This window comes from Melospiza melodia, chromosome 1 (genome assembly GCF_035770615.1).
Source record: "Melospiza melodia melodia isolate bMelMel2 chromosome 1, bMelMel2.pri, whole genome shotgun sequence".
Lineage (NCBI taxonomy): Eukaryota > Metazoa > Chordata > Aves > Passeriformes > Passerellidae > Melospiza > Melospiza melodia.
The window spans coordinates 16,813,833-16,828,407 of NC_086194.1; the positions used below are offsets into that span (position 1 = coordinate 16,813,833).

Sequence of the window (14,575 nt, forward strand, 5' to 3'; positions counted from 1 at the left end):
GTACTTTGAACACCTTATTTATCATTTAGCAAGTATCATTAGAATGTAGGTCACTTGCCTCTGCTCTTGCTCATAGTAAAGATAGAGTTCTCAGTATTTTCTATTTTCTGTCTTTTTAAGTTGCAGTAGAATCAAGGCCAGCATTTTCTCAGGTGTGCTTTAATGCAAAGTCACTGCAAGTACACGCATCCCATTTGGTGTTTTAATTAGCACTGCTGGCACTGAAGAGTAGACCGTGCCTTTTTGCTCATTCAGTGCCTAAAACACTGTGAAATACTTGTGTTTGAGCCTGACTTTGTAATGAGTCTGTGTGCTAGAGGGATACCAACATGAATCCATTTTGCTAAGTCAAACTCTAGAAAATGCTTTGAAGTTGGCAAGGAAGACAAAACAGGCTATTGTTTAGTAGTCACCTTGTGAGGAATTGCATCTTTACTATACTTTAAACTGCTCATGACAAAAATAGCTTGTAAAATCAGCTTCTCTTTAGAGCAAATGGTGGATTTCTGCAGTGAGTCAAAGTACGTTGTACTCTGTGTAAGACTTTCCTGATGCCCACGGCTTGTCAGACTAAGAGTTCTGTTAAAGTGAAGGGAGAATTTGGGGCTTTCATATATATATGTATATAAAAAACAAGGGCTTTTATATATACAAATTTAGAATATCTTTTCTGTTCAATAGCTTTATTGTAGCCTATATAAATATCAAAGGAAATTCCTGAATACTAGATTTTAGTTTAGGATATTTAGGAAGTTGGTAATATGTTAAAGGTTCATATTAAAAATTCAGGGGTTTATTTTTAAAATTAAAAAAAAATTTAATATAAAACTGGTATTTGGGACACCTTAATTGAAACCTTGTGATAATGTGGTTTTGCTAACACTTGGGAAGGGTGGGAAGCCTGAAATTGCCTTCCTGTATGAGATTCCTGCTCTGCTCAGTGGTAATTTCATGGACTTCTGTTCATATTTCTCTTATTTGTGGTCCCCTTGAAGCATACATAAAACTCTTGAGGGCTCTATGGATTGGTGGATTTGCCTCATTTTCAAGGGAAGCTAATGGACATGCTTGTGTGCAGGTCTCAAACTGGTTTGCCAATGCAAGACGTCGCCTGAAGAACACTGTCAGGCAGCCAGACCTGAGCTGGGCTTTGCGAATAAAACTGTACAACAAATATGTTCAGGGAAATGCTGAGAGACTCAGCGTCAGCAGCGATGACTCCTGCTCTGAAGGTTTGTTGATGCTCTTTTATCGATTTTAAACAGAGTAAAATATATTTAGAAAGTATTAGATACTCTAAGTTAGCTGTAGTTTTTAGTCACAAATACCCCCAGTGGATCTGCCTTTATTGTTTTTGTGAATTAGGTGCCTCTTTTGGCTCCCAACTACTGTGCAACCTTGCAAAGCAGGATTATGTAAGTTGTTCAAGGTGGCAATCTGGCTGTGTGTTATTATAATTCATTGTTGCTAGAAAGAGAATTGTTTGTTCATTACATTCTATAAGTCCATTCCTTTAGTCTGCATTAAAGGAAAAAATTGATTACATTTGTTGGTATAAGGAAATGAGAAATCATTTGGCTGTTACTTTCCTTTGTGGAAGGGCTATAGCAATATACATCATTAAAGGGTTGATTGTGGGGCATCTTAGATGGTAAACTGAATATTACTGTTATTTAATTGATGTATTTTGCTAGCAGCTGTTTTACATAAAGGAGGTACTGGAACTCTCTTTCTTACTCAAATTAACAAAAGCAGGAATTTTTTTAAGTACCCTGTATTTTTAATAGAATTCTTCTATTAATTCTGTCTGTGAGTGCTTTTTTTAGACAGTTGTGACATGGAGATACAATGACAGGAACAAATCCTACAGAACATTGTCAGAAATCTGTATGTGAATTTTTAGAAGAGTATGTCTCGATCTGTACTCAATTTTAAATATCTTTGTTCCAATTTCAGTCTGTACTCACATTTCTTGAAAAATGTGGGAATGTACTCACATTTCTACTCACTTCCCTTGAAAAGATTGCTTGCAGAACAATTAAAAGAGTACAGTTTAAGCAAATGTACCTAAATATTCTGCAGTGTTGAGGCAAACCAAATTTCAAGTTATGATAGTAGTAATCCAGCCTATTCACACAGCTTTTTAAATGCTTATTGAGTTAGGGCACTTTCCATTTTTTTTCTACCTGTCTTGTGTTACTCATGAACAAATTAGACTCAAAGATTTTTCTATAGCTAATTAATTTAGAATACTTGGAACATCTGAGAATCATGGGAACTACTATGAGCAATGTGTGAACAGAAGCAAATGAAAATCAGTGTCTAATGCTGAAGTTACTGTCTAGTTTCAGTTATATTTATCCAAAACATGGAGAGAAAGCCTCATGTTAAATATTAAGTACTCAGTGTATTACTGTATCTTTGTTCTTTTGTTTTCAGATGGAGAAAATCCTCCAAGAAACCATATGAATGAAGGGGGATATAACAAACCAGTTCACCACACTGTGATTAAAACTGAAAGCTCAGTAATAAAAACAGGAGTGAGACCAGAAGCAAGTGCCAATGAGGATTACGTGTCACCCCCCAAATACAAAAGCAGCTTATTGAATCGGTACCTAAATGACTCATTGAGACACGTCATGGCTACTAATGCAGCTATGATGGAAAAAACAAGGCAAAGGAATCATTCTGGTTCATTTAGTTCCAATGAATTTGAGGAAGAACTAGTGTCTCCATCATCATCAGAGACAGAAGGCAATTTTGTCTATCGGACAGGTAAGGAATATTTTTCTGCATGATTTCTGTTAGAGACATTTTCTGTAGACATTGGCTCCTGGATTAAATGTCTTCTGATTGTGCCCTTTATGAGACTTCTGTCCATCCTGTCATATCACAGTGGATAATTCCTGTCCATCTTCTTACTTGAGAGTGGATTACTCCTGCCCATCCTCTCGTAGCAGAGTGGATAAATCCTGTCCACCCTTTCATTTTCTGGAGAAGTTCTACCTGCAGTATTGGAGTTAAGTGCTGTTATTGACTGCTAATGAAGCTGGTTTGCTTTTCAAATGGAGCAATGGGAATAATTTTTGAAATTACACTTACAGGCCACTTTTTGTCAGCACTAAGATGAGCCTAAGGAAGGAGAAAGCTTTTGCGTATTCTGTTACAATAAGGGAGGACTGGAGGACTGAAGTTCTCCAAGGCCACAGCTGGGAGGAGGAAGAGGGCTTTGAAATTTCAAGGTGGCTGTTTGTGACACTTACATGAGTCATATTTCCTTCAGGGGAGTGCATGTGAGCACCTTCCCCTGTTGCACAGCACCTTTCTGTCCTCAGAGTGCCTTGCCCAGTATGTGACCCTTTGGTGCTCATGCTTCTCTTAGGGATACAGGCATTAGTGAAGGCTCATTTCTGCATCACTCTCCAGAGCTAAGGGGCCACAGACTTGGCCATTAAATACCTTGTCTTCCTTTTTTTTGAAGGGTTACACATAGTTTATTATTTTAATTTTACCAATAAAAACATACAAGCATGATGTAATGTCATCCACTGTATTACCAGTCAGAGCAAGGCACATGGGACTGCCTGGTTCATGCCAATAAATTGTTCTAAGTCAGGGCAAGATCAGGACTTGCTTAAATTCCTGTGAGTCAGGGGGTGCTGGAAGGCTCCTCTTGTGAAACTTCTGTATTTCTTTGGGACATAAGGTAAAAAAAAAAAATTAATTTTGAAAAATACGAAGTTTTGCACCCCAGTCTCTGAAGGTCTCCACCAGTGTCTCAGGATTTTGACTCATTGCAGCAGCCCCTTGTGTTGTCCTGGGCCTTTCTTGGCAGGTTATTCTGCCAGGGACCACCTTGGGGGAAGCATCACTTTAGGGATGGATATTGCTGAAAAGTACTGGAGGATTTTGCAGTAAAGTTAATACAGATTTAGATTTTGCACTTGGTTCCCCTTGGCTTCCTTGGCAAGCAGGTTCAGGTGCCTTTGCAACTTCTCCAATTTGCAGCCTTTGCTCTCTCTTTTCTGGCACATTTCCTGGTGGGGGGATTGTTCATATGGAGGGGCCACAAGGCTGAGTTGTGTAGGTGGGGATTAGGAGGATGTTTGTGTGTGCAGGCTGTTGGGAATGACCAGAGAATGAGAGGGGACCCTGTAGAGAAATGGGATCTCATGGAGAGAAAGAGTAGTGCATGCTCAGTTAATAAGTTTCAAAATAAACTCTCTCTGCTTAATTTTTTTTTCTGAACATACCAAATGCATTTGGTCTGCATTATGAGTATATTGTCTGCCAAGCTTTATTTTTAAGTGAAAAATTACTCAAGAGCAGATGCAGAAGCTCAGATATGTAAACTTCTGTTTTTCTGTACTTTATACCATAATCTAAAAATGGATGCAATGACTTTCTAAAATTTATAATAAATTTGCTACTGGGTTAAGTTATTCTTGACAAATTTCAAGTTGCATTGAAAAATATGGTCATTAATGTGAAGGCTGAGGGCGGCACACTGTAACTGTGTAAATTCACCAGCTGTGCTGGAATGACTAAAAACTAGTATACTTGTCCTTAAAGTTCCTGAGTGACAGTCCTGGAACTCCTCTTGAGATTGCATTTAATTCAGTTCTTAAATATCTTCCTTCATATTTTCACATTTTTTGAGAACAGACCAGCAGCTCTTAGGATATAGTTTTATTGGTTTTGCACTTTGAAAGCAGACAAGCAGTATATAGAAAGAAAAAAAGATCATATATATACACATTATATGCATATGATAAATATATATACATGACTTTTTTACTGTATCGTTGCTATATATGTGTGAACATTCAGGAAATACAGGTACAAATGGGCTTTTTTCACTTACAAGATTACAGTCCCATTAATGATTTTCTGATGTTACACATACAGGAATTAAACTTTTCATGAAGAAAGCATATATTTACAAGGTATTTTTCATTTATGAAAATTACCTTCAAATCGATGAAATTATCCACATGATTGTTAGTAGGGAGAGATAAATAAGGACTATATACTTTTAAAATGTTTTTTCTTTGTAATTTGAATACCTGGGTTGGCAATTCCCAGTGTGGTACAGTACTAGATCTGTATCTGTGTTTTCCCTAAAATAGCTGTAATACATTTGGGTTAAGCAAATAATGGGTATGGCTGACTTTACCACTCTTACCCTCCTGAAAGTGGCAAGTGTGTTTTGAAGTGAGATGTCGCCACTTACAAGAAGTTCCACACTGCAAATTTTTGTAGCGCCAAACAGCTAATTTTTAACACAAAGGAGCTGTTGCAGGATTGTCAAGTCCCTACTAGAAATTTTAATTTATGAAGACATGTTAAGCAGCATTTCGAGAAGCACAGAGTGAAAACTGATTGATGTTTTATTTTTGAGAAATATTTGGCAAGGTCATTGTGCCTGTAAGGACGGGAAGTCACTGGAGTTTAAACTAATTCTCTATTGTGCTTTCCTGGAAAGGCAACTTTTTGTAGCAGATCAGGAGTAAGAAATCATCCTCGCCCTGTCTGGTTCTGATTAGGGGCTGGACTGTGATTTCAGGTACATCAGTGTGTCTGGAGCTGGTTTTTTTGTGTGCCCAGTGCTGGGGTCAGCGTGGCCACGCGTGTCCCAACAGCCTGCACCAAATTAGCGGCGTATGCGTGCAGCGTCCAATAACAAAAACAAGAAATTGCAGTTTAAAGTTTATAAGGAAAACGGGTTGTAGAGGTTCCCATTTCAGTCATTAACATGCTTATAAACACGGGACCATATGCTACTCCGGCTTCATGCAACTGGGAAATCCCACATAAAGATCAAGGACAGGCTGTATAACTGACTGTGGGCAGAGCAGCCTCGTTTATACCTCCGTGCAATTACCGTGAGCTCATGGGCAGCAGTTTGGGAGCTGGGGCAGGAGCAGCAAGCCCTGAGCAGAGCCCTGGTGGGTGCTGTGCCCTCAATTCCCTGCCCCATGCCCGGAGCCCTGGCGGGTGCAGTGCCCGCACTGCCCTGCCCCATGCACTGCCCTGCCCTTCCCCATGCCCAGAGCCCTGGTGGGTGCTGTGCCCTCAATTCCCTGCCCCATGCCCAGAGCCCTGGCGGGTGCTGTGCCCACACTGCCCTGCCCCATGCCCTGCCCTGCCCCATGCCCAGAGCCCTGATGGGTGCAGTGCCCGCACTGCCCTGCCCCATGCCCTGCCCTGCCCCATGCCCGGAGCCCTGGCGGGTGCTGTGCCCTCAATTCCCTGCCCCATGCCCAGAGCCCTGGCGGGTGCTGTGCCCACACTGCCCTGCCCCATGCCCTGCCCTGCCCCATGCCCAGAGCCCTGATGGGTGCAGTGCCCACACTGCCCTGCCCCATGCACTGCCCTTCCCCATGCCCAGAGCCCTGATGGGTGCAGTGCCCACACTGCCCTGCCCCATGCCCGGAGCCCTGATGGGTGCAGTGCCCCATGCCCTGCCCTGCCCCATGCACTGCCCTTCCCCATGCCCAGAGCCCTGGCGGGTGCTGTGCCCACACTGCCCTGCCCCATGCCCAGGGAGCTGGAGCTGCTGCAGGAGGCAGCACGGGCGGACAGTGCTGGCAGCCTGGGGAAGAGCGGCTGTCACGGGTACGGCACAGCCTTCCCAAGCCTGTCTGTTGTAAGCTGATATTCCTATGTATATAACAGGACATACACAAGTGTGTTCACTTAAAGCAGAAAATTTCAGTTCAGATCAATCCTGGTGCAAGTATAATATATAAGTATAGATAATTGGTCAAATATGCATCTTAAGCTGATGACTGAAAGGCTCGGTTCAGTGTTTTTGTTTAGTGAAAAAGCTGTGTTGGAGAACTGCTTTTCACTAACTGCTTGGCATGCAGTCACTCACAGCGGGTTCTCTGTGTGACAGGAATAAGTGAAAGCAGACTTGTCTACCCCTATTTGTTTTACAAATGCATGCAGAAATAACAGTCTTGACTGCAACAAGCACTCCAGAAATCTACAAGGAAAAGATCTAATGTTTGTAGTGAAGCTGAATATTAATCTAAAGAGGCAATGTCAGTCTTTGGTTTACGGATCACTAAAATGCTGACTTCTCTGTAATCAAGCTGCAGTGCTCCCTGAGTGCCCTCTTGTCAGTCACCTGCAGAAACAAAATGTTCTGCATCGTTGTAGCACAAGGAAATGAAAACTCCCAGTTTTCTGGGATATTGTTGTCTAGTGAAGGAAAGGAAAAATTAAAACGAGAAAAAGAGATGAAATGGCAGGACAGGGAGTCCTTTTTCTGTAGGCAGATTTTTCATTGATTTCACTTTATATGTTACTTAGCACAGTAGAGAAGCCAGAACAAATAAAAACAGTGAGGAAGCTCAAGACTTGCAGGGCTGGAAAAGAGGGTGGTTTTAAACAAGCGCTTGAATGACTGGCCGATTTTTGAAGATGTTTGATCTCTATTTTTAGACATTTATACTCAGGAGTGCGCTCTGTTTCTGATGTTTTCATTACTACTGACTTTTTGTTTCCTCTCGCCTTCCTTTCTTTCTTTCCTTTGGATCCTGCAAAGTTGGTGATTTATAAAGCACTATCCTGGTCATTTATTGCAGCACACTGAGCACCTCTGATGAGACCCTCATCACTCTGCAGGATCAGGGCCACATTCCTACAGAGCACTTGAGTGTAAGGGTGTAGCCATGCACAGAACTACTGTAGAGAGACACGAACTGCAGAACAGTGCTGTGATTTTGTGTGGTCCTTGCCAACTTCTCTTCGCAATTTAACATTTTTAGAAATTAGCATGTAATTTAAAAATAAGCCATAAAATTTGAAAGCATAATATGAACACAATGGAACCTGTTTTCAGAAACAACTCAAGGGACGTACAAAAACTGCTCACAGCAGTGACTTTTGCAAGTTGGATCTAAACGGTGCTGGAAACTTTGGGGATACGTTGAAATAAATGGCAACCTGGGAAAGCTGAAGGAGGTCTTTTTTGCAGATCCTAATGTCATCCAGAAGTGAAATGTAAAAGGTGAATGTCAAGTATAGTATTAAATGCACACAGCAGCATAACTGCAATTTGAAGGTTACAATTTAAGATCGAATTTCTGCAGGAATTTTATTATTACATGACCTGATTCGTCTACTAAAATAGCATGGAATTGAGAATTGAGGAGAAGATTGTGTTTAATTTACTGTTCTGTTGTTTTTTCTAAAGAAAGAATAAAAGGAAATGGCTTTACTGCACGGGAAGCGTCAGGTTTAATATACCAGATGTGATAGCCCAAACCTAAGAGCTTTAAAGATCCCACCCATTCCCTGCTAGTTTGGTTCACTCATTGCATTTCTTTCAGTTCAAACACCAACAATCAAATAAGCTGGTTTTTAAGTTCTCTTTAGTTTCTTGATTTCTCAGTATTTGAGCTGCAAGGGGAATGGGTCAGGATTTTCTCCACATGACCCCAAAAAACAGTGCTTCATCAAAACTGAATCTTTTCTGTGGGAAGGTAGCAGTTCCAACCTCTCTCAAGTAGGAGAATGGAGGAAGAGAGCACTGGGTGGGCTGGGAACAGCAACAGCTGGGGCAGAGCACTGTCCCAAAGGCCTGGGCACCCAGGGACTGCCAGCCAGCAAGGGAGAGCTTTGCCTGGAGCCAGCCCTGCTGAGAGGGGAAGCAGCACTCGGGCAGTGCAGTTTTCCTGTGCCACTTCGCTCCATTCTTTCATTGGAAATGAGAGTATTTGTTTTCTCACAGGTGTAAATGCAAAAACTGTGCATTCTTGGTTTATCTGTTTGTTTTCAGATGCAAAAGGTTATGAATTTTTAAGGCTTTTTTTCCTGTTTAAAGCCAAAATATTAAAGATTCCCACCTCTATGCAGATAAGGTGTGCTTCAAAGAGCAGCATATTTGTGCCTGTTCTATAACTCAGGTATAATTGCTGTGGGGACCCCACAGAGCAGAGGTGGACTGTAGGCACATCTTCTGGTTTTGCTTCTCTTGATGTCATGGCAAATTTTCCACATGCTTCAGTAAAAACTGTCTTGAGCCACTTATTGGCTGCAGAGGATTTTCTTCAAATCAGCTTGCCTCAGAGCAGCACGTGTCAGGACTCCTGACAGCTTTATCATTGTAGGGAATGGGATGTTCCTGCATGAATGATTTGAAATGGAAAAGATTACAACATTTGACCAAAAAATCAGAGAAGGCACCAAAAAAATCAGGGCAGCAGCCATGTTTCCATAGCCACAGGCTGTTGCTGCCTGTGCTGGTGCAGCAAGCCCGCCTTTGTTTCTCCGAGACCATTAAAATTTTCCCAATGCAAATATTCACAGCAGTGGCCAAAAAGCATCAGATCCCTGTGCTTGCCCAAGACCTCTCTCAGACATGGCAGGAAAAATGTGTGGTACTGTCACAAATTTCTAACAACTATATTTTATTCTATTTTAATGCTCGTCTTTAGACTTAGTCAATGCTCCAGACCTCAGGAAGGGCTGTTCTCTGGCAAGCCTTAGGCTGCACTCATTTAATGAAGGTGTTTTCAAAGAGAAAAAAATATTTATCCCCATTTTCCCATTGTTCCGAATGTCTTCAGAATTATGCTTGGTTTTAAAGCCCGGGGCCAGCCAAAATGTGAATGTTTCAGGAAATTATGTGCATGGAAAAGCACATAGTCATAAATCAGACTTTTTTCCAGTTTTAGCTCTAGACTGCATGGTTAGTAATGAATATAATAGGGAAATTAGTTAGAAAATTAGCAGTTAATTTAGGGATATTTAAAGAGTGTGTGAAACTACAGCTTGGGAAAACTCATTTAGTGAAATGGATGTGATTCCTTCTCTCCTTCCACTGCCTGAGCAGGATTTTCCCCAGTAGCCAAATTTGCGTGCAGATCTCTTGCAGCAGACACGCCGGGCTCTCGTGCTGCCTTGCCATGTTCTGCCCTGATTCAGGGGTCCCTCAGCCTTGCAAACATCAGCCAGCTGCAGCCACTGCTGCAGAAAGAAACACTGCTCAGAGAGGAGGGCAGAGTGGGGCTCAGGGGAGACAATGAGACGAGATAAATGAGCCATGCCCCAGCTGCAGCAGAGCAGCAGAAAGCCCTGGGTGCTGCAGCCCTGGTGCAAGGGGCAGGGGCCGAGCAGGGCAGCACCAGGCAGGAGCAGTGGTTTGCATCCCAGGGATGTCTCCATAGCCTCACTCTGCCTTGGTGTGCATGCAGAGGGGCCCTGGCACTGCTGCTGTCCCCCAGAATGCTTGTGAAGGCACTAAGGACAGTGTGTCTGCTCTGCCCCTTACCCAGGAAATCCAGCAGCAAAATGTGAGTGAGTATCAGCTGGTTTTGCCAAAGGGGAGATGTATGCCAATGATCTTTAAAAATATGGCATGATTTTATACTTGGAATAGCAAAACAGAGGAATAAAACACAGAGATGTGTGCTGTCACCTCATCAGAAGTGGCTCAGAAATCACACACAACTTTGTATCAGTGATGGGGTAGCCCCTCTGAGCAGACAAAGCCATGGCTGGAGGCACATCACGGGGTTGTGAGCAGGACTTGTGCTGGCTCCAAGCCTGAAATGTGCCTGTTCTGCTCCTCAGGGCTCTTGTGGCAGTGCAGCTGACTCTGCTCCTGCACCAAGACACCTGCTCATGGCACCTGCATGAAGAAAGAGAAATGACAGGGACAAACCTCTTTATTGCCCAGTGGATCACTTTTACATTTGAAATCTATAATTTCCACCATGAGTAACCACTGCCTTACTAACATATTAATCTGTGTGCAGTGCAAGGAAGTGTGACCAGGAGGGGACAGGCTGCAGACAAGGCAGGCACAGGCGAGACAGGGGAGGAGCAGAAGGGGAAAAAAGGGCTGGACTTTTCACATTCTGGCTGGGGCAGTAAACTTAAAGGAATGGCAAGCCCATAAAAGTTTCACTTCTCTCTGGAAAAACATCTGAATTGAAACTTCACACCTGGCATGAGTTTTCTGCATGTCCCAGCCTCCTTCCGCCGCTGCTGGGGAGAAATAATGTGACTTTGGGTAAATCCTGGTGGATTCTGCTCGTAGTGCAGACTGTCCCTCGTGCAGTGTTGGTTACCTTGCTGCTGTTCGTGTTGCTGTAGTTAAGGTTGTACCTGTGTTTCCATTAGAACCCTTTTAATCTGCAAATTTATGACCCAGCTGTAAAAATTCAATCCAGACTGAAACTTGGCATGAACAGTGTTCACTCTCCCATCTGTGGAAGGGATTTAAGCAGGTACATCCCAGTAATAACCATCTGAGTTAGGCTTGTAAATTTGGAGCATGATGACTGGTGAAAAAAACTGTGAGCTTCTCAGTAGTCCTGGAGTCTGAAATATTTTATGCCTGTGGTGAAACTAGTGAAAAACCAGCTTGTTTGTATTCAGTCATATAGCTGTAAATAAAGAAAATGGTTTGGGTCTCTCTGTGTTTGCTTACATGCACAAACACATGCATTTTCCTTACCATGGCAAGATTTTTATATGAGTGGCAAACAATTGAAACTCTCCAGTCTCGTGCACCAAAGCAGTGTTTGATGATTCTCAAGTAGGTTAAGAAATTGTATTTGTGCTGGAGTAAATGGTAAAATTTATCTATTGATTGTAATAGAAAAAATTAGGGAAATAAGAAGACTTTTTTTTTTCTTGGATTTTTTTCTTTTGGATGAGATTTTTTAAAATTTTTCTTAAAATACTGTAAAAATGGATGCAGTATTGAACTGCAAAATTAGTTTTATTCACCATTGCTTCCTCCCATTTTAATTTTCTTTTCTAAGAAGCTACACAGTGAACATGCCTGACGATATAAACTAGTGATCTTATCTGATCTAGCAAATCCTATTTCCCTTTGCAGGTTTGTGGGTTTTAAAAGTAATTCTGTAATTTGAAAAAAAAAACAACAACCCTCCTATATGTGTTTAACTGAAATTTTTTGGTCATTTGTCCGTAATGTGAATAACAGAAACATAATGATGAAAGCAGTTTAGTGAGACCAGATTTCTGATATTCCATGTGTACTCACAGAGAAGATTTTGGGAGGGTTTTGACACAATTTGAGAACTGGACTGAAGTGATATCTGCATGGAATAATGCTGGGCTGTGGGTAATTTTGTACAGAACAATTCAGAAAATGTCAGAAACCTGTAGGTATTGTTTGCAAATGAGAGTTTTATCAGCCTGAAGGAGAAAGGGGAGTGCATTTAAAAACACGTGTTCTGCAAATCCTCATCTAGTGTTCATCTGTAGAGTTTAATTTCTAATTATTCAGAAAACCAGAGTTGGATTCAGTGATATTAAATCCATTTCACTATAGACTTAAAAATTTGGGTATGAGATAAAGAGACAGATGTGGAAATTACCAGTGATTACTAAGACCTGTTGAGGTCTTTTATGCTTTATGGCATTAAATTGGCATTGAATCACCACTTTGAATCTGCTAAAGGAGAAATATGTCCTAACAGCAAAAGCATGCAAAAGGCTTGTATAAATGAGTTTTATATGAGCTAAAAAAAAAAGGACCAGGAGTTTTTTAAAGCAGGGAAGAGATTTGGAGAGGTAAATTACATTGTAGAAAATCTGGAAAAGTGAAAAACTGTTCAAACAGAAAGAGATCAGATAAACATTTGAAGCTGGAATAGCTGTAAAGAAACACAAAAATAGGTAAAGCAAAATTCCAATGAGGCATGAAATCTGTTTTCCTTAATTTTTCACTGTGGCCTTGAAAGCCGATGTCAGAGACTCTATCTCTGTTCTTTCACTGATGGCCAGAAATTGAGGTTAGGATGACCAGATCATTTGGTATGGCACTGACATTTCAAGTTAAAAGGGATTGCCAAGACTCTCAGTTATGACACTAAAATATACCACTTTTTCTAGAGCCAATTTTCAGTCCCTCCCTCATGCCTCCACATTGATTTAGGCAACAGATGCACAAAAAGCAAAGCAACATTCAAAATAATCCCCTAGCTGAGGCTGGGGGAAGGCTGGCTAGTGGGCTGTAGCCAAAATTCCTTAAATGTTACAATGTTTTACATTTCTAAATGTAAAAACTTTCTTTCCAATGTGAGGTACCAGCCAAATGTCTTAGTTACGGTATCTCGGAGTGAAAACTGGCATGTGGCCTTGTGGTCATTTGTGGGTATTGACAGATTTACACCCTCCAAGATCAAGTTAAACCTTGTCGGCTTCTCCATCTCCCCTTACTTTGTCAGGGTGTTTTTTTTTCTCTCTGTTACTATTTGTCAACTTAAATACTTTTTTTTTTTTTTTTTTTTCTGGAAAAATGAAGGCTCTTCACGACCTGGCTCTTCAGGAGCAAATTGCCTCAAATTCTTTCTGCTAGCCAAGGTATTTTGTAATGCATTGCAAAACAGCGGCGGGGCTGCGCTCCTTGCCCTGGATGAGCTTTGTGGGCCAGACACTGCGGGCAGTTTTAATGAGCTCTTGGTGTGCTGGAGAATTCGTCTTGGCCCTTCCCTTCAGGGAGACTTTGGTCCCAGGTCCCTGTTTGTCTAATTGCTCTTCCTACCCCAAGGAGCAGGATCTGGCTTTGTCCCATTGTGGGATGGATCATACAGAGTCTGGACTGGTGGCTGCTCAGGGTGCAGGTTCTGGGTCTGGTGTGCAAATCCAATGGTCTGCTCCTGACTATTTATGGCAGCTTTGCACTATGGGGGTGGATTATCCTCTACACAGACACACTAAAATCATTGTCCTGCTTTTCTCCCTTTCATGCTTTTTAGCTGGTGTAGTTGTTGACTTTTGCATCAAATAATTTCTCTGGGATCATCTTGAAACAGGAGCTTCCTCCAGAAGACAGCAGCCTTTGTCCCTCTGTCAGGGGAAGCTCTGGGTGTCTGCAGCACTGTTTGTGCCAGCAGTGTCAGAGGGAGCCATGTGCAGCCTGTGAAATTTATGTCAGCTGGGGGAGCAGGGCTGCAGGGTGAAGCCTGGAGCCCCTCTCTGTCTGCAGTGCCATAATCACAATAGTTCTGGGCCTCCTACTTGTTGAATCTCAGCAGTGCTGGGTGTTTAGTGACACTTTCTGAAGCGAAGAGAAACCAAAAAAGCTGTCCTGCTCTGGCCAGCGCTTGAGATTGTAGTGGTGTTTGTAAGATGTACAATGTTTCATATATACACATACACACAGATGCACATGCATTTCCTTAGTGCTCTGTTACAATTTCTCTTGCTGTTTTGCTGTGCTTGTACCTTCAGCTCAGAGCTGGGCAGAAGTTTACCATGGCAGTGAATTTTGCAAAGAGAGAGGAAAAGAGGCTCCCAACAGTATTGTCTACAAACAGTGACATATCTTGCTTTCAAATCCCATACCTTGCTGAGTTGCTTACTCCAGATTGCCCCTGCAAATCTGAAAACCCTTTTCACGAAAGCCAGCAGAGGTGACAAGGTTGACCTACAGGTATTGATCCCATTAATCCTTTCTTTCATGGAAAGGCTTGTTTTTGCTGTCTAAACTGATGTGAAGAAATACTTGTTTAAATATTTAAATGAACAAAAATGGCAGGTGTCTTTATAAGCCTGTTTTCCTTTTAGCATTTTGTCCCAG

At 41.9% G+C, this 14,575-nt stretch overlaps 1 protein-coding gene across 3 annotated transcripts in view; it reads left to right on the forward strand.

The window, feature by feature from the left end:
* MKX (mohawk homeobox) overlaps positions 1–14,575 on the forward strand; it is a 49,985-nt gene that overhangs the window by 9,768 nt on the left and 25,642 nt on the right. For all 3 annotated transcript variants that reach the window (XM_063149318.1, XM_063149328.1, XM_063149337.1), the window contains exons 4-5: positions 1,079–1,232; positions 2,440–2,775. In XM_063149318.1, the coding sequence (XP_063005388.1) occupies positions 1,079–1,232; positions 2,440–2,775 (490 nt within the window). The remainder of the gene's footprint in view (positions 1–1,078; positions 1,233–2,439; positions 2,776–14,575) is intronic.